This window comes from Meles meles, chromosome 19, assembly GCF_922984935.1.
Source record: "Meles meles chromosome 19, mMelMel3.1 paternal haplotype, whole genome shotgun sequence".
Classification (NCBI taxonomy): Eukaryota; Metazoa; Chordata; class Mammalia; order Carnivora; family Mustelidae; genus Meles; species Meles meles.
This window is the reverse complement of record NC_060084.1, coordinates 1702545-1728816: the sequence shown is the minus strand read 5'-3', so window position 1 is coordinate 1728816 and position 26272 is coordinate 1702545. Positions and strand designations below refer to the sequence as shown.

The window sequence follows — 26272 nt, the reverse complement described above, 5'->3', positions numbered from 1 at the left end:
GGTTAGTGCGACAGTCCTCCCGGAAAGGCTCCCGGAGGACAGCAGCCCTTCCCCCAGCGCGGGCTGTGACGCTCCCATTGGCGGATGGACATCTCGGGGAGGACGGAGCGCGAACTCGGGGAGGACGGAGCGCGAGCCCGAGGGGGATGTCCAGGGCCGGAGGCAGAGCTGGGGGGAGTCCAGGACCCCGTGCGGGAGGGGCCTGGCCGATCAGGTCTGCCCTCCCCTCGGGCACAGGGGCCCAAAGGGTCTGTGACGTCAGCCTGTTCTCAGGCAGAACCAGGCACCGCGGCCCCAGCTGCTGTCCCGTGGTGCCCCGGGCCACGCATGTTGGAACCAGTCTACACCCGCGTCCCCACTGCAGCCCTCAGCCTCAGAGGGAAGCCACCAGCCTAGGCTGGTCTCCGGCCTCCCACCAGCAGCCTCTTCCCGGACACACAGCTCTCACATGTCCCTCCCTGCGCCGAGATGGGAAGCAGCGCCCGCCCCGTGTGGCGTCCTGGGTACTGAACGACGAGCCCACACCAAGCTGGAGGGACGTGTCTGGGGGTTCCTGTGTCCTCCTGGGACATGTCTGTGGGATCTCGTGCAGCCCGTCCTCGCTTCTCTGAGCCTTGGCTTTCCCATCTGTCAAATGGGACAACAGTAATGCTGGCCTGGCAGGGCTCAGAATAGTGCCCAGCACAGAGCAGGAGCTGGGACCTGAGGGGTCCTCGGGCCCCCGCCCCCAGCGGGCCCGCAGCTCCGGACGCTCTGGGTCCTCCTACGGCGGCCTATGGCTGTCGCAAGAGACGGAAAGGACAGTGGCTTCAAACAACACGTTTGTTGTCTTGTGGTTCTAGAGATCTGAAGCCTAAATCAGCCGTGAGCTGGGCTGCTTCCTTCTGGAGCCGCCGGGAGCATCCCTTCGTGGCCTTTCCTGGCTTCCGGAGGCGCCGCCTCCCGTGGCTCGTGGCCCTGCCGCGGCCCTCGGGGTCAGCAGCTCAGCTGGGTCACCCGGCTCGCTCTGTGACCTCTGCTGCCCTGGTCCCTCCTCTCACTCTTGTCTGCCAGGGACCTTGTGGAGACAGGTAGTCCCCCTGGGTGGTCCAGAAAGTCCTCCCACATCCAGATCCCAACGTAAACCACATCTGCAGGGACCCTTTGCTGTGTGAGGGGACACCCCCGGGTTCCAGGGAGGAGGGCGTGGACGTCTTGGGTCCTGGGCCCGCCATCAGGACCTCTGGGTGATGGTAGCTCCTCGGAGGGAGCGAGGCCTCGGCCCCGAGCGTGGCCTTCTGGGGGGCAGGCTGTGCTGAGGGCTGGGGAATATGTCCCTCACCCCCAGAGTGCCCCAGCCCGCCAGGGGTCAGAGCAGGGTCGGCGTCCAGGGCTCACAAGCGGCTGGATGGGACGGGATCACGTCTGCCCTTGCACCAGTCTCCATGAAACTCGGTGCTTTCCCAGGCGCGCGTTCGGGCCCCCGTGGTCGAGCAGCGGGCCATGAAGCAGCACCACTGTCCGGGGCAGCGGGGGCCACGACCGCGGCTCGGTTCACGTGTCCGCGGAGAAGCATGGCATGGGTCTGGCTCTCAGGTGTGATTTGTAAACATTTCCAAACAACCGGTCTCGGCCGCACAAGCTGTATCCACGTGTCGCCAATCGTCCCGAGAGGGGCCCCGGGCCTTGCCTGCCTCCCGTGGGCACAGGGAACTCTGCTGGGCTGAGTCTGCGCCTCTGTCTGCGGCTCTGAAGCTCCTGGCCCAGCTTCCCCGCGTCGCTGGGACAGCAGAGCCCTGCTGGGAGGAGTGTGTCGAGGCGGTGCCTGGCCTGGGAGCCGCCCCACCGATTTGGGGGAGCCTGAGAACCAGCTGGCCTGTCGTTTCTGTTGGCAGCAGACGCTGGGCAGCCCCGAAACCAAGAGGACAGCTGGATTTCCCCCATCTCCTGATTTCGCTGGGCTCGTGTCTGATTTCCTGGGACCGTCTGCTAACGGGCCTGGGTCGTGGCTGGTTTTGGTGGGCGCTGGTTTGATGTGGGCGCTGGTGTCCGGCTTGTGTTTGGGCTGTTATGGGTCCGGATCTTATCAGGTGCTTGGAGCAGGAGACCCGGGGGAAGGGAGCTTTGGTCCCTCCACGGTCAGTCCTGGGTCATGGCCACGTGTCCGCCGAGTCTGCTGAAGGTTTGGGTGAGGGGCACACTGTCTCCCAGGGTTGGGTGGCTGTTTCTCCCTCATCTGCCCCCAATAAAAGTGTTGCTCAGGTCCTAATCACCTGCCACCCAAGGCCCCAACGGCCTTGGAAGTCCTGCCCCGTGACCTGGGGCAGCTCTGCTCTGCCCGCAGTGGATGAGCACCGGCCCCTTGCGACAACGTCAGGGTCCTGCGGAGTCTGACACGCTGAGCTCCTGGCCCGGCTCACGGCGGCGCTCACGGCCTCGCTGACACGTTGTGCGCTGGGAATGGGGGACCACGCAGGGAGGCGTGATGCAGTCGGCAGACCAGGTGTCGGGACGGGTGGCTTTCTCGATGATGTAATTGTAGCAAGTTCTGCCGCCTCGTTTGCTCCAGAGACACGGGCAGACGGGCAGCCGCGGACCCGCGCAGGGACAGGGCGCACCCGAGCCTGAGAGCCGCCCCCACTGGCCCCCGCGGCGGCCGCCCTCCTGCCCTGCATGCCCCGCAATCCCGGAGAGCTGGGCCTTGGCTAGTGCGGTCCTTACACATTGGAGCCCCGAGGGCCAGCGAAGCTGGGCTGCCCTCCCGTCGGGCCCCGTCCTGACGCGTCACTGGTGAGTGTTGGGGTTTCCCTGTGATCCCGCGTGGCGGGGTGATTTGTGGGAACCTGTGAGCCGTGTCCTAGCGCTGACCACACTGGGTTTACGGGAGGGAATGCCGAAGAATTTAGAGCTTCAAGCTGTTACCTCCCCGGGGGCCTGAACCCCACTTGCTCCGCAGCCCCGAGGGCATCTGGGGGTGCGGCAGGGTTGGGGGCAGGCGAGGTGAGGCGGGTCCACGGCGCCCGGTCCCCCACACCCGCAGAGCTGCTGGTACCGCTGGGCCTCCCCGGGCGGCCCGTGAGGAGACCCACCAAAGTGGGGTCCGGCCATCTGTGGGGAGACCCCCACATCCCTGGCCTCTCCCGGGGGCCCCTTCAGGGCAGTAGTCTCTCCTGACCTGGTGATTCCCTGCGGACGCTGCTGTTTCAGTTAATACGTGTAACAATGGAACATTTTTTCGAATATTTAAATTTCTGGACACGAGGTCAGGTGCTTCCCGGGCCACTCTGAGGGGTGCAGGCCCAGCAACGTGGTGCTGACGGGAGGGCAGTCCTGGCAGAGGGTCACCCACAGGCGGGTCCCGCTCCGCACAGACCCGTGTCCGCCCACGGCGTCCGCTCCTGGGGCCGGGTCCCGCCCCCTGCCCTGGCTGTGCATCCCCTGCGGGTCTGCTGACCATCGTCTCGGCCGTGCTGGGCACTTGCCCTGTCCCAGAGGCTCACGGGTGTCACTCCTCCGTGCCGTCACCGTCCCACTCCTCGGATGAGGACACAGACACGCAGGTGTGCAGCCGAAGGCCTGGGCCTCTTTCCCCTCCTGTCCCCAGGTGTCCAGCCGTGTACCGCCACCAGACGGCACAAGGGGGAGGAGCCAGCGTCCTCTGAAGGCGGGTGGGACACTGGTCCCGCAGGTGGTTCGCAGGTGCCACGGTCTCTGTGCTGGACAGGCCCCTGCACCGGGGTCGCCTCGTGGATTCATGGTGGTCCCTGAGCGAGCGGCTCCCGGGAAGGCTGCTGGCGGGACAGAAGGGCCCCAGAGCCGTCAAGGCTCGGCCACACGCCCTCCCTCCCGTCATGCTAGTGAGATGGACGTCACGGTCCAGGTGGCACAGGGGTCCTTTTCTGTAACGTGGGGTGATCACAGAGCAGGTGCCTAATGGGGGCCACGTGGAAAGGGCAGGGAGCTCGCGGTGTGCGGCCTGGGGGAGAGCTCCAGCTGGCTGTGGGGGTGGGGTGTACTGGGACTGAGTGGCGGGCGTCTGAGCACCACCCAGCGTGTGGGGAGGGGGACCAGGCCGGACTCGCCGCGGGCCGTGTGCACCGACTCCCAGGATCCCCCGTGTTCTGCGTCCGGCCGCACGTGGAGCCCGGCCGCCTCCAGGGCTGCCTGGGCTGCTGCTGGGCCAGCCCGTGTGCTGGGCTGCACAGCTCTCTGCCCCTCTGGAGACAGGGTCACAGACACGGGAGCATTCTGCGGTGCTGGGTCAGTGGAAGCCAGGCCCACACCTCGGGCAGCTGGTTGCTAGAAGCCTGAGACCAGTGTCCCCCCCAGGAAGGATGCGGGGCTGACGAAGGTCTGGACGGGCACGGGTGGGGGCCGCCGCGGGGAGCTCTGCCGCAGGGGTGGAGGCCGTGGGACGGCCGGGCTACAACTGGCCTGTGCCCTCATTTGCCCTGTTGCTGAGCTGCTGGGAGAAGCTGGTCCACGGGGGAGACCCACGGGTGTGCTGGTGGGAGCCCAGAGCATGGCCCCAACGGGTGTCCCCGCCGCTAGGGATCCCCGCGGGCCTGGCCGGGCCTTACGTATTCTGTCAAGGAACGTGGCGATTGTGCCGTGCGAGCAGTGAGGAGCCGGACGCCAGGCCCCGCGTGGGTGATCCCAGATACTGTCCGGTGTGAGCGGCAAGCTCGGTGACACCCGTCAGCCTCTGTCCTGCCTCTGCCTGTGCTGTTCCGGCCTCCCCTCCGGCCACGGGAATTCGCGGGCGCCCACGGTGCACCAGACCGCCTGCTGCGGGACGGTCCCAGCCCCGCTCCCGAGAAGCTGAGGGACGGAGATGTTCCTGGGAAAGTGCAGAGACGAACTCATCGGTGGGTTTGACATGTGCCCGTGTTGGCCCTGTCCCATGCCAGCCCCCGCTCTTGTGTGGGATGGGATCCCCGGTCTCCTGCCGCGCTAACTGGGGATACGAGCTAGGAGGGGACAGCCGCTGCCGCCCAGGGTCTGGGAGCTTCTAAGCAGGGTGTGGAGAGGGCAGGGACCTGCCCCGGCCTGGGAGGGACTTGCCAGGAGAACTGGCCGCTCAGGAGGGGCCACGGGGGTGAATCCTGGCCCTTCGTGAGTCGGAGACAGCATGACGTCACCAGAGGGCAGCGAGGCAGTCTTTGGGGTGGGTTCAGGGCGTAAGGACGGACCCTTGCAGCCCACGCCCACAGAGGCCCTGCTCCGGAGGCTCAAGGCCCGGCCGCCCAACTTGAAATTCCGGCCTTGGCGGCCGTGTCGTGGAAATGTGGCCGGAGGGAACCACAAGTCGCAGTCTTGGAACCTCGGCTTCTGTGGGACGGGGGCTTGGCTGCAGCCCCCACCCCTCCTGCCCCCTGGCTACCCTTCAGCCTCCCGCAGTGGTGACCAGGTCGTGTGGGTGAGGGAGCCCACGTTCCACCACCGCCCTTGGGGGCCCTGTGCACTCGGGGTCACCATGAGCAGATGGGGTCACAGCACATTTGGGGGCCCCATGGCAGGGTCCCCTTGTTCCCCATCAGACAGTGGCGTGTCGGAGCGAGGAGCCTTGCCTTCCCGCTCGCCTGTCAACTGGAGGCCGGAGCTGCAGACCCCAGGAGGGGAGAGTGACCGCACGGGCCCCTGGCAGGGACCCTGTTGATTTGGCCCTGCTGGACGCTACACATGGCCAGACCAAACCGAGCTGGGCCCCCACACCACGGTGCTGCCGGCCAGGGATCCTGGGGAGCGCGTCCTTCGTCCCGATCCGCCGAGGCCGGTGGTCCTGGGCCCGGCCCAGACGTCATGGCCAAACGGGCTCCTTTGCTAACGGAATGTGCCCGAGCGTTATTTCAAAGAGTGGGTTTCGGGCAGGGACTTAGGTCGGCAAACCCCAGAGGACCAGGCATGAGCTTCTCCAGCTGGGTTTAGGGTAAATCTGGTCTGTGGGGGAGGCTCCTCCCAGCCCGATCTTCTGTGCCTGAGGAGGAAGGTCGACCACGTGTGTTAGCTGGAACGTGTGAAGACACGTTCGGGATATGCCTGGGCCCGGCCCCCACCCCCCTGCCCCCCTCCCCAGCCCCCCCTCCCTCACCCCCACCTCTGCCTCCCCAGCTCCCTGCTCCCCCAACCCTGGCCCCATCCTCCCACCCCAGCCCCCCATCTCCCTGCCCTCACGTCCCCCGCCCCCCCCACACTGATGTCCCCCCGCGCCCCGCCCCGTCGGGCACCGGCGGTCACAGGCAGAGGTGGCCCGTCCCGCAGTGGAACCGCAGCGCCCGAATTAGCCGTCTTTCCACTCGCTCAGTGGGGATGTAGGCTACTCGCAGGGTGGCGGTTCGCGCTATTCCTGGCGTGCGGGGGCTCGGGTGTGGGGTGCGGGAGAACAGGGGGCGCTTGGTCTAAACATAGACCACGGCCGGGGGGCGGCAAGGCGGCGGGGAGGGCTGTGATGCTGGAGAGTCGGCTCCAGGGAGAGGAGAGGCGCGGGGGTTGCCATGGAAACCGCGACGAGCCCCCCCCCCCCGCCCCCCACAGGCATTCTGGCAGCGCGTCCCCCTGCAAGGGGCCGGCGAGCCCCGGGGTGGGGGGACCTCCCTGCAGGAGCCTCAGTGTTCCCGCCTGTGAAATGGGGGACCGCCTCCCTCTGTCTCCGTGCGCGGGGAGAAACCCAGCCTCGCTCTCAGAACAAAACTGCAGATCAGAGCGAGGTCGGATCACTGTCCGCTTGGGGAGGGTTTTTTAAAAATGGATCATCACCGGATCAGAGCAGATGTGCGCAGACGGCCGCCTCGAAGACAGATGTGTGAACCGGACGGCAGGACAGCGGCGCGTGAGTACGAAGCTGAGAACGGACTCCGGGCCCGTCGGCAGGCCAGGCGCGGTTTATTTCGGGGAAACAAAAATCCATTAAAAGGAACACGCGAGCTCTGTGTTTGCTGGTGTGGGACAATCTCCAAGACACAGCGTTGGGGTGAACAAAACAAAACCCAGCGGCAGAACGGCGAGAGGCAGAGCCGCGCGCAGAGTGTGGACATCTGCGTCTGACGTCTGCGGCGCCGGGGCTGCGCACGGTCCGGGACGCCCTGGGGCAAGATCCACGAGTGGGAAACTTGCGTCCACGCTGGTGCGGTTGAGGTTCCGGAGACGAGACGCGCGCGCCTTTGAGGACGTGGACCTCGCGGTGAACGGGAGTGCGCAGGACTCAGCGCCGTCTTCTGGGGGACACTGACGAGCTGCGCAGTTGGGGGGGAGACTTACATTCCCCGTCGACACTGGGAAAAGATTGCTTAAAGAACCCATCTTGGTTTTGTAAATTTAGAAATGTGTATATCCAGCCACAAAGCCGGATGGTGGAAGGTTCCAGACCCGCAGGCTCGAGGACTCTTTCCGTCACCCCCTCTCTCCCTCCACGGCAGAGGCCGCTGCCTCCCACCTCACCTCCCCGTTTTCGCATTTGCTGTCGCTGCTTGCTCCCCGGCCCCGGGGCCTTTGCACTTGCTCTCCCTTTGTCTCAGAACTCCTCGCCTGGCCAACCCCTCCTCGCCTCCAGCTCAGGGATGCCCATATCCACCCCAGGGACGCTCACGTCCCATCCCCACCCCTGGAATGCCCGTGCCCCCTCCCCAGGCACGGTTGATCCGTTAGCCATCCGCCGCCAGACGTGCCGCCTCCTCCGGGCAGGACCTGCCTCGTGCTTTGAGTCCCCACTACCAGCATGTGGCTGACGAGTGCGCCTGTGGGGTGGCTGGTGGCTCTCTGACCCACGCCGCTGCGGAGGTGCTTGTGTCTGGGGCGGGTGTTAACCCCCGTTCTGCCTTCCGTGCCCTTCCGGGAGGGTGGTTTTCTGGAGGTTTGTCTGCTTTTATAGCTACGAGTTGCTTTGACCTTAAACAGGAGCTCTGGTGATGCCAGCGGGGAGGCGACCGGGGTGCCGTGGGACAGCAGGGTGGGGGGGCTCTCCAAGGTGGCACCACGGCCCCAGCCCTCGCCCCTCAGCTCCCGCCTGCGAGAAGCACTTCCGACAGCCACCAAGGCCAGAGCCGCGGAGCGGGGGCAGGAGCCGGGCCGGAGGGGCCGGGCGCGGCGCTGCCGGGCGTGGGCTTCCTCACAGGGGCGAGTTCTAGAATTAGCTTGCGGCCACGGCCTCACAGCTCCAGGCTCACTGAGCACGCGGAGCGGTTCCCTTCCAACAGGAGGGCGCTGCGCTCTACGCACCGTACCTCGATCAAGCTGCTCGGAAACGAAGCCCACGAGATCGCTGCGGGCGGGGAGCGGCGGGCTGGTGCGGCGCGTGCTCCTCCCGCTCGGCGAGACGCCCTCCGGCCGGGCCCCTAGTGGACCCACCGCGCTGCAGGCGGAGGCTCACGGCGGCCCAACTGGGCCTGGACGGAGTCGTGGGGGATGGCGCACCGCCCCCCCGGGTTCCTGAGCCTAGAACGGGATCCTTGGAAAGGTGGGGGCTGTTTTGTGGGGGGGGTCAGGCCCACTTCCTGCGGTGAGTCTGGCCGGACGGAGGGTCCTGACGGGCGGCGCCCTCACGCCCTGTCGCAGGTGGGACGCTGGACCTCAGACCTGTCCAGGGCAGCCTGTCAGACTGGCCTTGTCCGGAAGCAGGTAGCGTGTAATTGAGGACCTGGAGATGAGGTCACCCCGGGTGAGGCAGGCCTACAGGCAACGAGCGTCCTGAGAAAGGGAGAGACAGGGAGGCCGGGCACAGAGATCAGGGTGGCACGTGGGCCAGCCAAGGAGCCCAGGGGACGTGGTGACACCGTGCTGGGGGCCTGTTGGGGCTGCTCCTCTGGGAGCCCAGCCCCACGGTTGTGGCTTCCAGCCCCCAGAGCTGGGAGAGGACACGGCTTTGTTGTTGCTGTGACCCCAGGACACTGGCATGGCCCCCAGCCCCCCGGGCGCAGTCTCCGCGTCAGACACTGGCCGTTTCTGGGCTGGTGTGCAGAGTGCTGGCGGCTGCCTGTCCCTCTGTGACCCCTGTCGGCGACCTGCTGCCTTTGTGACTCAGCCTCCCTCGACCCCCCCCCCCCCCGGTGCACGGGGCAGCATGTCCTTCCTGAGCTTGGGGAGTTTTTCTTTCTTGGAGAATTTTTAATAGGAAAAAAATGGGGGTAGGGAGGGACATGGTAAGGGAAAGAGAAGCCCGCTGCTGTGTGTGATCCAGAACGTTCTCTGGCTTCCCGGCCAGCTGTCCACAGGACGTGACGACACGGCGTGCAGGACAAACGCAGAAGGCCCGTGGTGACCTGTCCCCTGGGGTCACGCCAGCGGCCCTGGGGCAGGCACCCAGCTCTCCGAAGAGCCCCAGGCCTGCAGGACTGTCCTCCCAGCAGCGTTTAGCAGCCCCACCCGGACAGAGCGCCTGGCAGGCCTGGGGAAACGCGGGGCCCACCCCGGCAGCCACTCTCCCTCCCAGGGAAGCAGAGACTCCTGCATCAACCCGTTGGCTTAGCTCCATCCAGGGATTGGTTCCCGCCATGGCCCCTGCCTGCACAAGCATCCCAGCCCTCCGCCCGGGTGGAGCGCCTGCCTTCACCGCCCCCCGCGGCCCCCGCTGCACCCCTGCCCCAGGGGCGGGTCCCAGGAACTGTGAGGCTCAGCTGGGAGGGCCCTGACCACACACGCTTGCCGGCATCTTGTATTCTCTATCTCTGAGACGCCCCCGGCCCCGCTGGCTTTGGGGCCCAGGGGTGGTGGCTCCTCCCATGCCCCCATGGGTGGCCTCATCAGGGCTGCAGTCGGTGAGGGGACCCCTGAGTCAGCAGGGCCTGGTGGGCCTGAGAGTTGGCCCTTCTGTGATCCCCAGGGACAGGCGGCAGGTCCTGGGACCTCGCGGCAAGCGGCTCATCCTCCCACGGGCCTGTCCCTTTCTGGCGGGGGCAGGCCCAGGGTTGGGGGCCGAGTGGTCCCTTCAGACGGGCATGTGTGCGGTTGCGGCGCGGTCACGGCCATCAGGTTGGGCACGGCGGCAGGGACGGCTCGCGGGTCTCAGCTCGTCAGCTGACAGATGGTGGCCCAGGGCAGCTGGGGACAGGGAGCGGGTTCCCGGGCTGCGGCCGGAGACCCCCGGAAGGGCCGCAGACAGCGCTGAGGGTTGTCCGCGCTGGAGGGCGTGTGGGAGCGGCCTCCAGCCCGAGGACTCGTCCGGTTTCTGGGGCTGCCCTCAGCATGGGTGCCCGTGTGCTCCCCAAAATCAGCCTCGGGGTTCTGGCAAGAAGGGATGTTCTGGTTGCAAACAGGACAGGCCCTGGGAACCAGCCCAGGATCGCCAGAGCCAGGACCCGGGCTCGCTGTCTGCCGCAACCAGGCAGCTCTTTCTGACACCCACTCCCCGCCTGCCTCGTGCGTGGCCCGACCCCTGCTAGTAGGTAGGGGTCAGCTCTGGGCCTGGGGGCCTGCGGGCCTGCCCGGGGCCTGCTCCCCCAGCTCAGGGCCCAGGGCAGCGGGGGACAAGGGCTGACTCGCGGCCGCAGTCCCCTTCCGTGATGTGCATCCCTGAGCCCCTGGACCGGTGGGCCTGGTTCGAACCAAAGGCCGGAGTGTGACTCAGGGACCAGCGAAGGCTGACAAGGAAGCGAGGGGCGCGGCCGGGGCTCACGCGTGGGAAGAAACCACATGCCGTGTCAGCTCTGGCGGTGTGTCCCCGAGCGCCCCGGCCGGGGGCGGCTAAGCAGACCGTCTCGCCGCGGGTCCCAGGGGCGGACACCAGAGGGCTGTGTGGGCAGCTCGGCTCCTCCTGAGGCCGCTCCCCCGAGCGCGTCTGTGCCCCGGTGTCCGCTCCCTGGGGGGGGGGGGGGGGCACGCCGACAGCCACGTCTTCACGCCACGTCCTCCGATCGCGGTCACACGCACTGGTTCCCGGGCTAGGACCCAGCGCGTCTCCTGGGGACACCACTCAGCCCTTAGCCTATGCAGGTGTCCTCTGTGGGGCCGAGCGCCTCCCGGGCCCGAGAAAGACCGAAGCTGTGTGTCCGCGCCGGGAGGGAAGGCCCGTCGTGCCTGCCGGGGGCTGCAGGAGCGCGGCTTTGTCACACGGGGTCCGAAGCGACCTGCTTCCCCGGGCGCCCCACGGGCATGCCTCCATGCCACAGCCCGTCTGTTCCCGCCGCCACCGCTGTGCGCCAGGGCCGTGAGTGGGAGGGGGGCACGACCTCGAGCCAGGGGCATGTGGCAGGCTGGGGGACGGACCCCGCAGCGCATAGGACTGTGCGGCTGTTCGGCAACCCCAGGCCCCTCCTTAAAAATGCAGACGCCCCACTGTCCGTGCCCTGGCCTCTGCCACCTGGGGCCCAGTGCACCCTCTCCTCTGTGTAGGGCCACAAGGGCAGCTGGGGCCTGGGGTCGGGGACAGGTGACAGCGCACAGAGCCCGGGCGCACCGGAGGCCACAACACGGCCCCTGGGCGGTGGCACACGCAGGGGGGACCCCGAGTGGCGCCCGACTTGGACAGGAGTGCTGGGGGAACGTGCGGGAACGGGAGTCTCCGTAGAGGGCACGCTGCTGTCCCGGGCAGCCCCTAGCGTGTCTGCTAGCGGACGGGGACTGGTCGCGGAGACCCGCTGGTTGCCCACAGGCTCGTAGGAACGGGGCTCAGGGCGCCAGCACGCGGCCTGGAGAAGGAGGGATCTGGCGTGACTGTGAAGCGATCATTCCACGTTGCTTACCCTGGACCCCAGCTTTGCTCTGGTCCCGCCGCAGAGACGCTCGTCCTTCCCTGGGCCCGGCGCGGCGGACCTTAGACCTGATGTGGCGCGTCGCGGACAGGGGAAGGGGCCTGCGTGGGAAGGCAGAGCGCGGCTGCCGGGGGGGCGGAGGGGTCGGCAGGTGGGGGTGACTGCTGACGGGGCCGGGGGTCTGGAGGAGCTGGAGATGGTCAAGGATTCGAATTCGCGGGGACGGCCGCACAGCTCTGGGGTCGTGCTAAAAGGCCCTGTTTTGTACAAAGGCGACCCGTGTGGTGTGTGGTGGCAGAGGCAGGGCACGGGCAGCAGTGACGGTGGCAGGGGGCCGTCTCCGATGTGACCTGCCCGTGGTCGCCTGTCGGGAGCTGGGGGCCCCACCTTGCAGGCCCCGGGGCAGGGCTGGTGTCGTCTCTGTCCACAAGGGGGTGTCCCGCACGTGGCCCCGAGCGGGAGGGGCAGGTGCCCTGGTGTCATGGAGGTGTCCTCTGTACCGAGGCATGAGTCCCTGCGGGGTCCCCATGGGGGAGGAGGGACTGGGCAGCTCAGGGTCTCGTTAGCACCGGACGTGTTTGAGCCTTCCTAAAGGTGCCCGCGGCGCGTCTCCCCTTGTGAAAGACGAGCTCACGTGTGTGTCGCCCCCCTTCCGGCCACAGCTCTCCAGTAGCACCCCCGAGACCTGCCCCCGGCCTGACGTAGTGTCCTGGGGCGGCGCTAGCCAAGGACAAAAACAAGGGACGTTTACTCTCCAGCTCTGAGTCCGATGTCCCTGTGTCCCTCTGCAGGCTGGAGGGGAGGGTCCTTCCCGGCTCTTCGGGCACCCGCCGGCCCCATCCTTCTGTCGCTGCCCCATCCCGCCGCCATCCTCCCGTGGCCTCCTGCACTAGGGGCTGTGTCCCCCCTCATAGGGACTCCGTTCATGGGACTTAGGCCTCCTGTAATCCAGTAGGATCTCCTGGGAACTAAAGACACCTGCGAAGACCTTATTTCCGGAGAGGGTCACATTCATCGGTTCTGGATGGACGTGAATTTGGGGCTGGGGGTGGCGTGCACCCCCTCCAGGCCCCTTCCCGAAGAGGATGCGCTAGGAAGGCGGCAGCCTGAGCCACTTCTCAGAGACTCGTGGCGCATTTTTGAGCTGGAGAACTAGGATCGTCGGGCGAGACCTCAAAGCGTGTGGAAGCCCAGACGCCTGTGCCTCAGTGTCCCCATCTGTCCGGATGGGTCAGTGAGCCCCTCTGGAACACGAGGCAGGCGTCCTGTGGCGATGTGTAAGGCCCTGACCCCTGGGCAAGGGCTGGCGAGGGGAGAGCCCCTGTAGCATGGCCCCTCGGCCCACCTCTGTGCGCCAGCAAAGACCTCCCCCGGGGCCCCTCGTTCCCCACCGAGGCCCACGTTAGCGCCCCCGTTACCAGCACTGGTGACAGCTGGGTGCCCTGCAGTGATACCCTATGGGGACGCCAGATAGTAACTGTGAGGAGACCTGCCCTCAGGGAGTAACAGGGGACAGTGGACTGGGAAGAAAACCACATTCTGAACTGGGTGGGGAGGGTCTGGCTCGGCTGGAGACCCGAGAGTGGGGGAGCCCGCGCTGGGTCACACGCCCCCACTGGTCTGGGCTGGGGCGGTGCTGGGGCGCAGGACCCCCTCAATCCAGGGCAGGGCAGTGGGCCGCTGGCCGGCTGTGGATCAGGTGCGGAGGAGACGGAACGTGGGGACCATCCGGTAGGAAGGTTTGGACGTGGAACAGCGGCCAGGCACAGGAGCAGCGGGTCCAGGTCAGGCGGTCGTCTAGGGCGTCCAGCTTCTGGCGTGCGGGTTCCCAGAGCGAGGTCCCAGGAGCACGGGCAGCGTCACCTGGGAGCACCGGGCATGCAGACTTCCGGGCCAGCCAGGAGCGCCGGGGTGGGGGCAGGCGGGGGACAGGGCCCCGCACAGGTGCCCGCGGTGGAACTGGGGATGGGGTGGACACGGGCAGGTCACCCTATGTCCTGTCCTGGGCTTCCACCGTGGGCGACGTGTGGGAGGGAGACCGGGGCCGCGGCTTCCTGCCCACCGCGCCTCAGGGTCTCCGCTCGGGTCGTCGGGCTCAGGCGCCCCCCACCCCGCTCCCCTGGAGAGCCTGAGTCCCATTCGGCCCTTGGGAGGCGCCGTGAGGTTTCCTTCCCTATTAAACGCGCTCTCCTTGATTCAGGTTTATTTTAGGATTGGCTCAGACAGTCCTTCCCTATGTGTGAGCGTGTGTATGTAAACACACGTACGATGTTGGTGAATTAACGTCTGTGGTATTTGACGGAGCGAAGATGTGGAAACCAAACAGCGGCCACTCCAGGGTGCGCGCTCCTGGCTCCCGGGAGCCCGCCCGCCGTGGGAGGGTCCGCGTGGGGTCAGGGCGCCCTACCCCACCATGTGGCCTAGAGGACGGCCGCGGTGCCCACGGCACAGTCTGAAGGCAGGGACGGGGAAGGCTGTCGCCGTCCACCGGGGCCCGGGCCACACCAGCGAGGTGCAGACTCTCCCTGGCAGCAGCCGGGTCTCCCCAGGGGAAGGCAGGGGTGGGGAAGGGGGTTGGGAGCCCAGGGACTTTGTTTGCTGGGTTTGGGACAGAAACAGAGGGGAGAACCCCCGTGGGAGAGGCTGCCGTGGCCGAGCCATGTGGGGATGCAGGACCTGGAGGGGTGGCCCCCGTGTTGACACGCACACCCTCAGGGCCGCGTGTGCAGAAAGGCTTCGGGCCCGACAGCTGGGGGAACTCAGGCGGAGTCCTGCGAGGGGGGCGCCCGGAGGACAGACGCACGCTCACGCTGCTCCTCAGGACGAGGAACCCCAAACTCGCCGCTTTAACCGACTCCGGGCCTCACGCGTGTCCTGCAACTCCATTCTCGGGGCAGCCTTGTCTGCTCCAGTGTGCTGGGCTGGGCTGTCGCTCTGAAAGGGCTAAGCTCGGCTCCGACAGCCGCCCATAGCTGCCCCTTCCCCTCGTGGCATTTCCTCGCGTGGCCACACTCTGCCCCGCCTCTCCGGGTCCAGAGCGGTGTGGGTACACGCCAGCCCGCGTGCACCTGGCCGGCGGTGTGACTGTTAGGAAGGAGCGAGCCGTCGTGAGCGGGCACATTCCCACGTTCCCGGGGAGGGGTCTGCCCTGAGCCATTCGAGTTGAACTTGGAGGAGGAACCACAGCGTACGCACTGGGCCCTATTCCAGACCCTCGATGCTGGTCTTCAGGTCGCTCTCCCTGAACTCACCCTGCACGGCCCCAGCAGCCTGCGTCAAGGGTCCCCGTGAGGCCCAGAAGGAGCTTTCAGGTCCAGAGCCTGGCCATCCCTCTCCTGGGCCCCAGACTGGTGTCTCACATATGCCCTGAAGGGCATCCATGACGTTCCCGCTTGGCCTGGCCTCCAGGGAGCCCGAGCCCTCTGGCACGCCGTGCGTCAGCCCCTGCTCTGTGTCCCCTTCATCTGGTCTGCTGGTGAGCGAGCCCACTGGGTGTGGGACCCTGCGTCCTCTCGTCTGCCCCCTCTGGGGCTGCTTCCGCAGCCCGCATGCTGCCTCCTTCAGTATTCTTGCGAGGATGGGAGCGCGCTGCGTGCCTGAGGGACGGGCCTTCCCCGACCTGGTGCACGAAGGTGTCCAGGGGGCTAGGGCGGTCGTCGGCCGCTCGGGTCCCCTCCAGACGTGTGTGCCGGCCAGCCGAGTATCGCCGGTCCCAGGACGGGGCACCGGTGTTGCACGCAGCAGCCACGTGCAGCCAGGCCCTGTGACCGGGGCTGGCGCTCGGTCAACACGCAGGGTCGCAGAGAAGCCCCCGGGCTGCTCTGGGGCCGGGCCTCCTGCTGGTGCTGGAAACACGTGCGCGGCCTGGGAACGTGCGTGTGCCCCTGGCACTCTTCTGACTGTGTGTGAGCTTCGGCAAGAACCAGCTGGGCAGGGAGAACCCGAGGGCTCTAGGGCAGGGCCGGACGCGGGGTCACTGGAGGCGCAGGCGGGGCACGAGCTGTTCCAGAAGGAGCGCCGTGCGGGTGCGGACCGCGAAGACGCCAGAAACCACTGCGCTGTGCGTTAACTCGGCGACCCGCGGGGCACGTGAGTTACCGCTACAACACGGTCACCGTGGCAGAGCACACCAACCCACGCACTGGTTCCCAGAGCCTCACTCAACCGCTGCACCGGTCTGGGTCGCGCCGAGAGGAGCGCCCCTCTCCGCCGGGCCGGCGGCTGGGCCTCGCTTGTGCGTCTGTTCAGGCCGCGGGTCACAGTCTGGTGAAGGCCGTGGACGTGGCTGGGCAGGTGGTCGGGGGCCAGGACCACAGCCCAGAGGCTGGGCAGGCAGGGGCGGAAGTGGCTTCTCCGGGGCTCCTGGCGGTCCCTGGCGCGCGGGGAGGGTCCCAGGTAGCAATGACCACTTATCACGTGATCTGTCCTTGGTGACACGCGGCCCCTCTCAGGGACAGGCCGTGGCATGTTGGTCTCGCCGGGGTTGGGGGGCGGCGCTCTGGAGCCAGGGTGCCGAGCCAGTAAGAGGCAGCGGGTCTGGCCCTGTCCCACCGAGGGGGTGGGTCTCATGTGGGCCTGCAGGGAGACACCATGGGGTCGTCCTGCTGGCAGGTGCAGGGCAGCGTCCTCGCTGGCGGGTGGCATCCTCGGGGCAGGGCCGTGGCGCGTGCGGAGGTGTCTCCCGGGTCGTGCCTGAGCTTAGCGACTCGAGGTCAGTGCCGCTGGTATCCGTGGGACCAAGGGGGGAACCGAGTCACAGAGAAGCAAGTCTGCTCCGTAGGGCAGTCATCCTGCGTTAAGAGCCAATGGGAGCTGGGCCTCCTCCCTGGGCGAGCCCATGGGACATGGACGTGATTTCTCTCGGCATCTGGAGACCATGCTCCGTGCTGACTTGAAGGAAGCTCTCGGGCTCTGTGCCGGTCTCCTCCACGAGGACGGGGCCTGTGCCGGCAGCTTCCCCAGGCGCCGGGGACGGGCAGGAGGGACCAGCAACAGCATGTCATACCTGCACCCCGGCATCCTTCCCCAGGGACCCAATGGGGCCGTGTGAAGGGCAGGGGGGCAGAGGCACTGGGTGGCCCCGGCGGCTGCTGTCCTGGGAGGCAGGTCCGGCTCTGACACGGTGTCCAGCATGGCCAGCCAGCGCCCGCCCTGGGAAGGTGCTTTCTGTTCCTTATGCCCTTGGACCTTCAGACAGCCGACTGGTCTGGGCATCTGGCCTGCCCCATTCCTGCTCCAGAGCTGGCCAGCCACTTGCTCACCCCACATGTGGGGCTGGGCACAGCTGCCCCCCCAAATCCCCTTCCCGGGCAGAGCAGCATCAAGCTTCTGCGTGGGTCTGGAGCCTCAGAGATGAGACGGCTGTGCGTTTAGTTCTCTGGTGTGTGGACATGACCCCGGGAGGGAGGGAAGCTCCTTCAACAGGACCTGGGGCTGGCCTGGGCTGAGAGCTCTTCTGAGGGCGCAGACGTCTATCCCCGGCCAGGCCCTGCCCTCGCTGGGGTGTGTCCTGTGCCCCGAGGCACTGGCAGGCCTTCGGTCGGGCTACCTGCTGGGCAGCAGGTTGGCCGCAGGGACGAAAGCATGAGATCCGAAGCCAGCGGCCCTCCGCCAGGCTTCCGCCACCCTGACCGCCCGCCCTGCCTCCCCCTGCCAGGACGTCCCACTCCCGGGCCAAGGCTGAGGCGGCCCTCACCGCAGCACAGAAGGCCCAGGAGGAGGCGCGCGTCGCCAGAATCACTGCCAGAGAGTTCTCGCCCTCCTTCCGGCCCCGGGAAAACGGTGAGTGCGCGTCTGCCCGGGTGGGCACCTCCCTCCGGCGCCCGCGGGGCTGCGTAGCCACAGCAGCTCCGACCCCCGCACCCCACACTCGGTCCGTGCGCCGCTCCTACTCTCCAGGGGACCATCCGCGCGGTCTCCTTGCCCTGTCCGCTCCCGTGGTCCTAGAGCTTTCTGCTGAACCACTCTGTCCCGTCGGGGGCTCTCCGGCCCGCTGAGGAACTAGGGCTTCCCTTTTTCCACTGCGTGACTGTCGCGGGGGACACGTGCTGGCTCGCCGGGTGGGACAGCGCGGCTCTTCCCCAGGGAGGCGCTCCCGCCGGGCACTCTGGCAAGAGCTAGCCGCCCCCGCACGGCAGCCAGACCCGCGACCCTCCTCCTTCCCTCGGGGGTGCCGCATCAGCCTTGACACAGGCCCGGCCAGCTGGGAGGCCTGCAGCAGGGTTAGTGACGGCCGGAGGCTGGGGAGGCCCTCGGGCTGGACTTGCCGCCCATCACCCCCCACCCGGCCCGCTCATCGCCGGCTGGGAGCTTCCTCCACTCCTGGAGGCTCCAGAGCCAGGGAAGGTCAGGGCCCAGGAGAGAGAAGTCGCTGTTCCCAGACCACCCCAGGCTCTCCTGGAGCCCATGGCTTTAGGCCTCACTGGGACGGGTTCTGGCCTTCTGGGTGGCCCAGGGACGCCAGGCCTGCTTTCAGGAGGCAGGAGGACCTGAGTGGCCTTGGACCCGCCCAGAACCTGACAGGCACAGGTGTTGGAGTCCCGTTGCCCTGGCCGCCCCACTGACCCTGGTTTCGACGGTGACGCCTCCAGGAAGGGCTTGTGATCTGCAACGGGTCGGGGCCGAGCATCAGGTCCCAGCCGGTGGCGCCGGCCGTCGAGGTGGTGGCACTGAACAGGAGGGCACAGGCCTCCCCCGATGTGCGGAGTCCACACGGCAGCTGGACCGGCCACCCCCTGGCCTGCCCACGGGGCGTGGTGTCTGGGGGTACGCTGGCCCGGAGGACGTCCCAGGCACAAGTAGGACAGGTCAGGGCCGTGATCTTTGGCCTCCTGGGGTCGGGCCTCCGACCCCGTGCTTGAAGGGATGCAGGGCCACCCCAACGTCCTGGCCCTCACGTGCCGGACGGAGTGTGCATGGACTTGAGGGGTGGGGGGGCTGACCATTCAGCCCGTCACTCACCAGTCTGAGAGCCCTACTCCCCGGGGCCCCTGGGCCTCCCTTCGTCACCCTTCCATGAGCGGCCAGGCATCCGAAGCTGGGCCTTGTACTGCTCACGGCCCCGTCTCGGAATCCCCGGACGCAAGAGGGCAACCCGAGGCCGCCACGTGCATGGCGGCAACTGCACGGCGCGCTTCTCCCCGCTGGGCCGTGGGGCCCGGGGCTCCTGTAGCCCCTCCTGCCCCAGCTCGAAGCCCCAGCAGAGAAGTGGAGAGGGGAGACCACCCCTGTCCTACACGCTGCCCCCGGGGAGGCCCCGAGACCCTGCAGAAGGCTGCCTGACACCAGAGGCTTCCTTCCACTTTCCAGAGGGAACCGGGTGGGGGGACAGGAGACCTGAGAGCAGGGACGAGGCCAGCCCATGCGCTTGCATGTTGAGGCCTGGGGCTCCCGTGTAGCCGGGGAGAGGGGTGCGCAGCCCAGGGCCTCTGTTCGCTGCTGCCCCTGGGGACCTGGTCACCCTCCAAGTGCCCTTCGGGTGGGAGGCTTGGGGTTCTACGCAAAGGGCTCTGGGAACCACCATGCCTGCACCCTATGGGTGAACGGCAAGCGCCCTGGCCTTGGCCGCTGCCCCCCAGGGCCCAGGCCCGGTCCTGGTCTCCTGCGCTCCTATGGTAAGATCAGGCCTCATGCGACACAGAGGGTCTGAGTAACCCGACCTCTGTGTGCTTCCTGCCCCTCCATAAAGGGCTCGAGTACCAGCGGCCGAAGCACCCAATTTCCAGCAGTGACATCGAGGTGGCCTCCACGGGGACGCCCCTGCAGCAGGAGAGCCCCGAGCTGTACCGCAAAGGCACCACCCCCTCGGACCTGACCCCCGACGACAGCCCCCTGCAGAGCTTCCCCGCCAGCCCCACGGCCACCCCGCCCCCGGCCCCTGCCTCACGGAACAAGGTTGCCCACTTCTCCCGGCAGGTCTCGGTGGACGAGGAGCGAGGCGGCGACATCCAGATGCTCCTGGAGGGCCGGGGCGGGGACTACGCCCGCAACAGCTGGGGCGAGGAGAAGGCCGGCGGCCCCAGGGGCACCCGCGGCAGCGCCCTCCGGAGCGGCCAGCCCGCGGACGACTTCCGCTGCAGGGGCCCGGGCCACAAGCAGCCCGGCAACCCCAAGTCCCGGGAGCGATGGACGGAGTCACCCCCGACGTTCTCCTGGACTTCGCACCACCGGGCCAGCAACCCCAGCTCCGGGGGCGCCAAGCTGCTGGAGCTGGATGAGGAGAAGCTGAGCAACTACGAGATGGAGATGAAGCCGTTGCTGAGGATGGACGCGTATGTGCAGGAGACTCACCCCCAGAAGAGACGCTACAGCAAGGGGGCGGCCTGCCGGGGCCTGGGGGAGGACCACCGCGCCGACGACCGGGGCTTCGGGGCACAGAGACTGCGGTCCAAGTCCCAGAACAAGGACAGTGCCCGGCCGGCCCCCTGCACGGAGCCCGCGGTGCAGAGGCTGGAGAGCCTGCGGCTGGGGGACCGGGCTGAGCCCCGGCTGCTGCGCTGGGACTTGGCCTTCTCCCCACCCCAGAAGTCCTCACCGGTGGCGCTGGAGTCGGACGAGGAGAACGGGGACGAGCTCAAGGCCAGCACGGTAAGTGGTCGCCAGCCGCTGGCGAGGGGACGGCAACTTTTTCCCGAGGAAAGGGACCCTCCCCATAGGAAGCCTCTGTGGAGGACAGGACAGGGTCCCCCTTCCTTTAGAACCAAGAGAGGGTCACTCCCAGGCTTGACCCTAGCAGCAAACGCACTTGGACCATTCTGGACGCTCCCAAAAGAAACTGGGCCGTAGAAGGACCCTGTCCTCTGCCCAGCAGGACCAGGAGGGTCCTCCCCTGCCCTGGTGAGGAGACCTCGCCGTCCTCGGGTTCAAGGACAGTCCCGGGTCTCGGAGAAGAGCACGGAGGGTCAGCCCAAGCCACTGGGGCATCGGGCTGGGAACTGGCTCCGGATTGTTTTGTCCGGGCCGCACCTCGGGGGCCAGGCGCCGGGGTTCCCCACAGGGCCCACTCTCACAGGCAAGATGGACAGAGGATAAAACTCGGTGAAGGCCATCCGCACTGAGCTTCCCTCACTCTCAGAGCCGCAGCCTCTCGGGCTCACCCACCCTGGGAATTAGCCACACGGGTGCAGCCGGGTTCCAGGTCGCCGGGGGCGGGGGGCCCTGGGGTTCACTCACGGGTCCTTGCAAGTGCGCATGCCTCCCGTGGCAGGCAGCTTGGAGCTTAGAACGGAGGCCCCTGTGCTGGACTGCGGGGCCAGGTGAGTTCTCACGCACAGGAGGGACCTTCTGGGACCCTTCAGCCGGAGGCTGCAAACCCGCGGCAGACCTAGCCGACGCCCCTGCCCTGACAGCCTCTCGGCCCCAGCCCGGGCTCCGCCCCCGTGCGCTCCATGCCGTGCCTGCGGCACCCACCCACAAGGGCCTGCTTCCCTGCCCCACGGGCCACGCAGCGCCTCGGCCGCCTCGGACCCAGCAGCGGCCAGGCAGGGTCAGTGTCCGCGCCTGCACCCTGGAGGAGCGGCACTGTCTGGCAGGTCAGGGCCAGGCTCCTGGGGAGAGACGCTGGGGCAGGGGCCTTCCCCTTGAAGCCACTGTGAGCATCGGAGGGACGGGCCGGCTCCTTGGTGCTCCCGCTCCCCCCCCCCCGCCCAGAGCCCACCGGAGCGCAGCCCTCTGAGCGCCCACTGGGGCAGGATTCGCTTGTACTCGCAGCTCCGTGTCCCGTCCCAGCAGCCAGAGACGTTTGCACGCCCTACAGTGTGTGTACCCATGTGCGTGTGGTGACGGCAGGAAGCTAAAAGATGGACACTGGTGGGAGACAGGGGAGAAGGTTCGACCCGCGGCCTCCTTCCCTAGATCGGTGCTGTAAGACGAAGCCCCTGGGGCAGCACCTGTCTCTCCGCCGCTGACCCCGCCCCCGTGCAGCCCACTGGTCTCTGCTGCCCTCAGCACCGAGGCGCCAAGGACTGCCGGCCCCAGGAAGGCTGCGGCCTCCGCTCCAGGGGCAGCAAAGGCTGGGAGGCAGCCCGGGGCTGCCCAGGGACAGCAAGAGGGGCGTGAGAGCAGCTGACGGGAGGCCCTTGCGAGGGCCTGGACGCAGCAGGTTTGGGGCCTTGGCCCTCAGGCTGGGGCCTTTCTGGGTGGGCCACCTCGGGAACCCCAGGGACAGTATTTTGTCCCAGTCGCAGAGGACACTTACTTAAGGTGACCCGGTGCTGGGAGGGGATTCCGGTCACTGGAGAAGCTAGAGGACCGCCCCGGCTGGGGGGGGGGGCAGGCTAGGTGCGGGCTCACCTCTCCTGTGCCCTCCCGCTGCAGGGCTCCGCCCCCATCCTCGTGGCCATGGTGATCTTGCTTAACATCGGAGTCGCCATCTTGTTTATCAACTTTTTCATCTGACGGGACGTCACGCTGGCAAAGACACGTCGGTGTACAAAAGGGACGTAACCCACGACGACAGGGAAGGATCGTAACTCAGACGGCCCGACCACCACTTCTGAGTTTTCACAGAACGTGACTGGGTATTACTCACAGTTTGCCTTTTTTTCTGGGTAATGTTTTTTGGATTTTAGCCAAAATTCTTTGCTTGTATAACACGATGCTGTGTGGCATGGCAGAAGGAGGCCAGCACCCCGACCCTCCAGCTTGGTGTGGAAGGAAAGGGAACCCAGCAAATCAATGGCCAAAAACTAAGACGGCCACGGTCCTCGCCGCCGCCACACCCCGCCTGGGACCGGAAAGGAGGGAGACCCCTGCGCGTCCAGCCGTGCCCGGCGGATCGGGACGCAGCAGCCGTGAGGCCGAGTGCGGGACGTCTGCTACCTCTGCCTTTCCTCCGGGTCCCGGAAGAGCGAGCGAGTGACCCGAGTGGCCGAGCCGCGGGGGAAGAGGGCGAGCGGGCCCCCACCCCGGCAGTAGCCGGGCCTCGGTCTGGAATCTGTGCTGTGGACTTGAGGAAGCGGGACCTGCCGCCCCTTCCCTTCCCCACCCCTGCCCTCTGCTTCCTCTGGCCTTCACGGCGAGGCCAGCTGCCCACCAAGTCTGAAAGCCAAGTCCTAATACTCCCGCCTCCGTTCTGCCCCCCCCCCGCCCCGACCCCCAGGAAGCAGGGCTGCGGAGGGCACAGAGGGCAGGGAGCGCTGTGGGCTCACGCAGCCGGCTCGGCTGGCTCGCGGTGCGGCAGTGTACACGTGGCATGCAGAAAGTGTACCCGGGCCCCTTGTCCCCCCAGACGTCACGGCAGTGACACCATCCTTTCTCGCGGTCACGGCGCACACGGGTTCTCACATCTCTGTCCTGTGCCGGCCTCCAGTCCCCGCCCCCGGATACGCACACTCCTCCTTCCAGACGCCTCGTTCATGCTCCGGAGCTGGTCTGGTCCCAGGACAGGAATGTGGGCGAAACCCAGTGGCTTAAAATTCCTGAGCAGCAGTGGCCTGTGCCCTCCCCCCCAACACCACTAACTGGTTTCAGTCAGTTCTGCCTTCTCTACTGGTATTGCTCCTCATCCAAATGAAAGAACAAGGTTCCGGAAGGTTTGGGCGCCCCGTGGTCCTAGCGGTGGAGCCAGCCCCGGCCCGTGGGTATGGACGTGTCTGTGGGGCAGGGCCACGTCCATGCGCAGGCCGCCGCGCTCCCGCGGGGGACGGTCCTGACCGTGAGCTCCCACAGCCGTCCTGGACACAGCCCAGCTACGGGCCCCGCCTTGCTCTGCTTATGTCTAGCTGTTTCTCTGCTACCTTTCGAGCAGATTTCTTTACTACACTGCACTGGATTGCTATATTTTTAACCAGAAATAAACTCAAGATTAGAGCATGTTCCAGTTAAACCCAGCATCGTTTGTTCCGTCCCACATTCACGCCCCCTTTCCTCTCCTCTCGTCTTAGTTTGGGGCTCTTTCTCGGGGGCATGGGGACAGAGGAGAGCGAGGGTCCGTTAAGAAATACACTGCTGATGACGAAATGGCATCTTTTTGTGCATCTTACCTTCGTGCTTTCTGCTCGGACCCGAGGTGACCAGAGACTCCGGCTCCTGGCGGCTCAGAGCCCTCCGTGCTGGGACGTGGGTCGGAGAGCTCTGTGCCTCTTGGCAGAGATGACAGACATTCCGGGGACAGCAGGACACAAAACGGGGCCTGGAGCGGCAGGTTACACACACGCACACACGCACGCTGACCTGGGAGGAGCAGAGAAACGCAAGCTGCCGCCCCGTGAAGATGGCGGCACGACAAGGGGTCCGCGTCCCCTTACACACCAGCCACCGCGACCACAGTCGTGACACCACAGGGCCCTTCCCTGCACGCCCAGGGGGTTCCCCGTGGATTCCACGCAGCCACGTGTCCTGGGGCTGAGGGACTCCAGAAGCTGCTTCTTCCCTGGTTTCCCAACCGATTAGGACCAGGCAGCTCGGCAGTCGCGAGCGCTTCTGCTCGCCGGGCTGGCTTCCCCTCCCGGCCCAGAGCCGAGGCTCCCGCAGCGGGCGCCGGCCCTACCGTGGGGCCAGGGCAGCTGCCCCGCTTCTCTCCCGCTCCCGGAGGGCGCGCATGCAGAGCCAGACCGTGCCCCACAGGCCCGTCGGGAAGCCCAGGCGAGCAGGTCGGGGCCGGCCCCCCGTGGTTCCAAGAGCTGACACGCTTTAACTACTCTCAGAGCAACCTCGCGCGTCCTGTTCTCCCGTGAGAACGTCTTCCACTCTAGATGTGAAAGCCGGAGGCAGAGAAATTGAGTGACTGGAGCCCCCAAGCCCGGGCCCACGGGGGGGGTGCGAACAGGTCACCGGTCCATGCCCAGCTCTTGCCGCCCCTCCCCTGGCTGGGAAATCTGCAGGCACACCTCACCCCGGAAGACGTGGGAAGGACACTGCCCTCTAGGGTCCGCAGGTGAGCTCGTCTGTGCCCACAAAGCACCTGCTGCATTACCAGAAACCCGAGGAAACTTACAAGGCGGGCTGTGCTTTCCGAAACCTGCTCAGTGCTGTGACGTGCTTGGGACAATGTCAAGCACACGGAAAGTCACCCACATGTCTAAGCTTCCCAATCATTAGCACACGGGATTCCAAAGACACAGAGCAGGGATGCAACACAGGAGCCTAAGTGACCGGCAGGGAGAGGATGGAAGTGGAGGAAACTTCCGGGAGCCATAGAAGCGCAACGCCCGTTGCCAAAATCGCTCTCCCCAGAAGTCCACAACCACAGATACAGCCGACGAGCTCACGTCTGTGTTGCGATGACTGCAGGGGCTGTGCGCACACACATGACTGTAGGGTAACGGCTCCCTGCCACATGCAACCACCCAGACTCCCCACAAAGCAGGAAGAACACAGGCAGGTCCCCGCAGCCCGGCCACCCCTCGGGGACCATGTCTGGTGCCCACACCAAGAGGGGACACAAAGAGGGCAGCCCCATATCCTGGTCCTAAAGGTGCTCCCTTTCCCTTTCAAGAGAGTCCCCATTTGGACAATTCCGTTAAATGGGGACAATCCGTCCCCACTTAAAGCCAAGGGACATCACCGAAAGCCAGTGCAGGTACAAGACGCTACGGCCCGACGCAGACGAGCATCTGGGCACCGCAGGAAAGTGGTTTCTCGCATTTTTGAGTTCGGGTTTTTTGACCACTTTTTCTCATCCCCTCCTCAATCAGCACCAGTTGGGGTCCCCTCGTGAGCAGGTCTCACTCGCACCCACGGGGACACGCTTCGGACGCCCGCGGTGCCTTCCTCCAGGGGCAGGTGCTCGCTGGAGGACGCAGGAAGACACGGCTCCCGGTCGAGGAGAGCGCCAGCCTCGGCTCTGGATGAAGCTGACTTTCCTCGACTGCCGCAGGTCTCGTCTTCCGGTTTCTCTTGCCTTCGGTCTCAGAAACTTATCATCAAGGTGCCTACTAGATTTTCAGCCTCTAGTCCACAGCCGCACGCTGTCGGGCCCCCACTCTCCAGCCAGCACTGAGGAGCGCGGACGTCTCGCGTTTCCGTGGTGTCCTGCCTCGGACAGGACTTGCTCACGTCAGTCAAGCATAAACGTGAAGCAACAAGACCAGAATCCCAGACGAGAAGTAAGAAGTAGGGAGACGTGCTCTCGGCAGACAAGGGGTCTTGTTAGTCCCCTGCCCAGGCCCGGCCACGTGTCACACGCTACTGCCGCAGGAAAGACTGGGAACATGATCCGCCCCCGAGCTCCGTTCCCGAGAAGGGTTGAGATCAGGAAAGAGTGCAGTGACCTTTGCTCCAAAACGGAAGAACGACGCTGCGTTTTTACAGTCCGAAAGCTCTGGGAGCCAAGGGTCACAGGCACTGAAAACGTCTTGGGGGGGGGGGCTGGGCGCCTCGAAAAGCGACGGAGCGGCAGACAGAAGACAGCGGCCCGCGTGCCCCCAGACGCAGGAGACCCCAAGGACAGGCACCCACGAGCTAAGGAGAAAGGGCGCCTCTGCATGAAACCCCAACACGGAGGTGCCTGGGATACACAAGGGCAAACACGCATCATTCCAGCTTGTTCCTCGGCCTCCAAGAAGCAGGCGGCCCGGCCGCGAGCAGCCCGGGGCCAGTCGGGGTGTGCGGCCGGGACCCGGGGTGTCAGGGGACGGCAGGGCAGGGCAGGCGGGGAGCAGCACACCTCACAC

The 26272-nt window shown here is 66.7% G+C and overlaps 1 protein-coding gene across 1 annotated transcript in view; it reads left to right on the top strand.

Annotated features, from left to right (window-relative positions):
* Window positions 1-23484, top strand: part of JPH3 (junctophilin 3) — a 70670-nt gene extending 47186 nt beyond the window's left edge. Inside the window, exons 3-5 of the mRNA XM_045989053.1 lie at window positions 17317-17441; window positions 19348-20246; window positions 21975-23484. Of these exons, the coding sequence (XP_045845009.1) occupies window positions 17317-17441; window positions 19348-20246; window positions 21975-22055 (1105 nt within the window). The 3' untranslated portion in view covers window positions 22056-23484. The remainder of the gene's footprint in view (window positions 1-17316; window positions 17442-19347; window positions 20247-21974) is intronic.
* Window positions 23485-26272: the final 2788 nt, after the last annotated feature.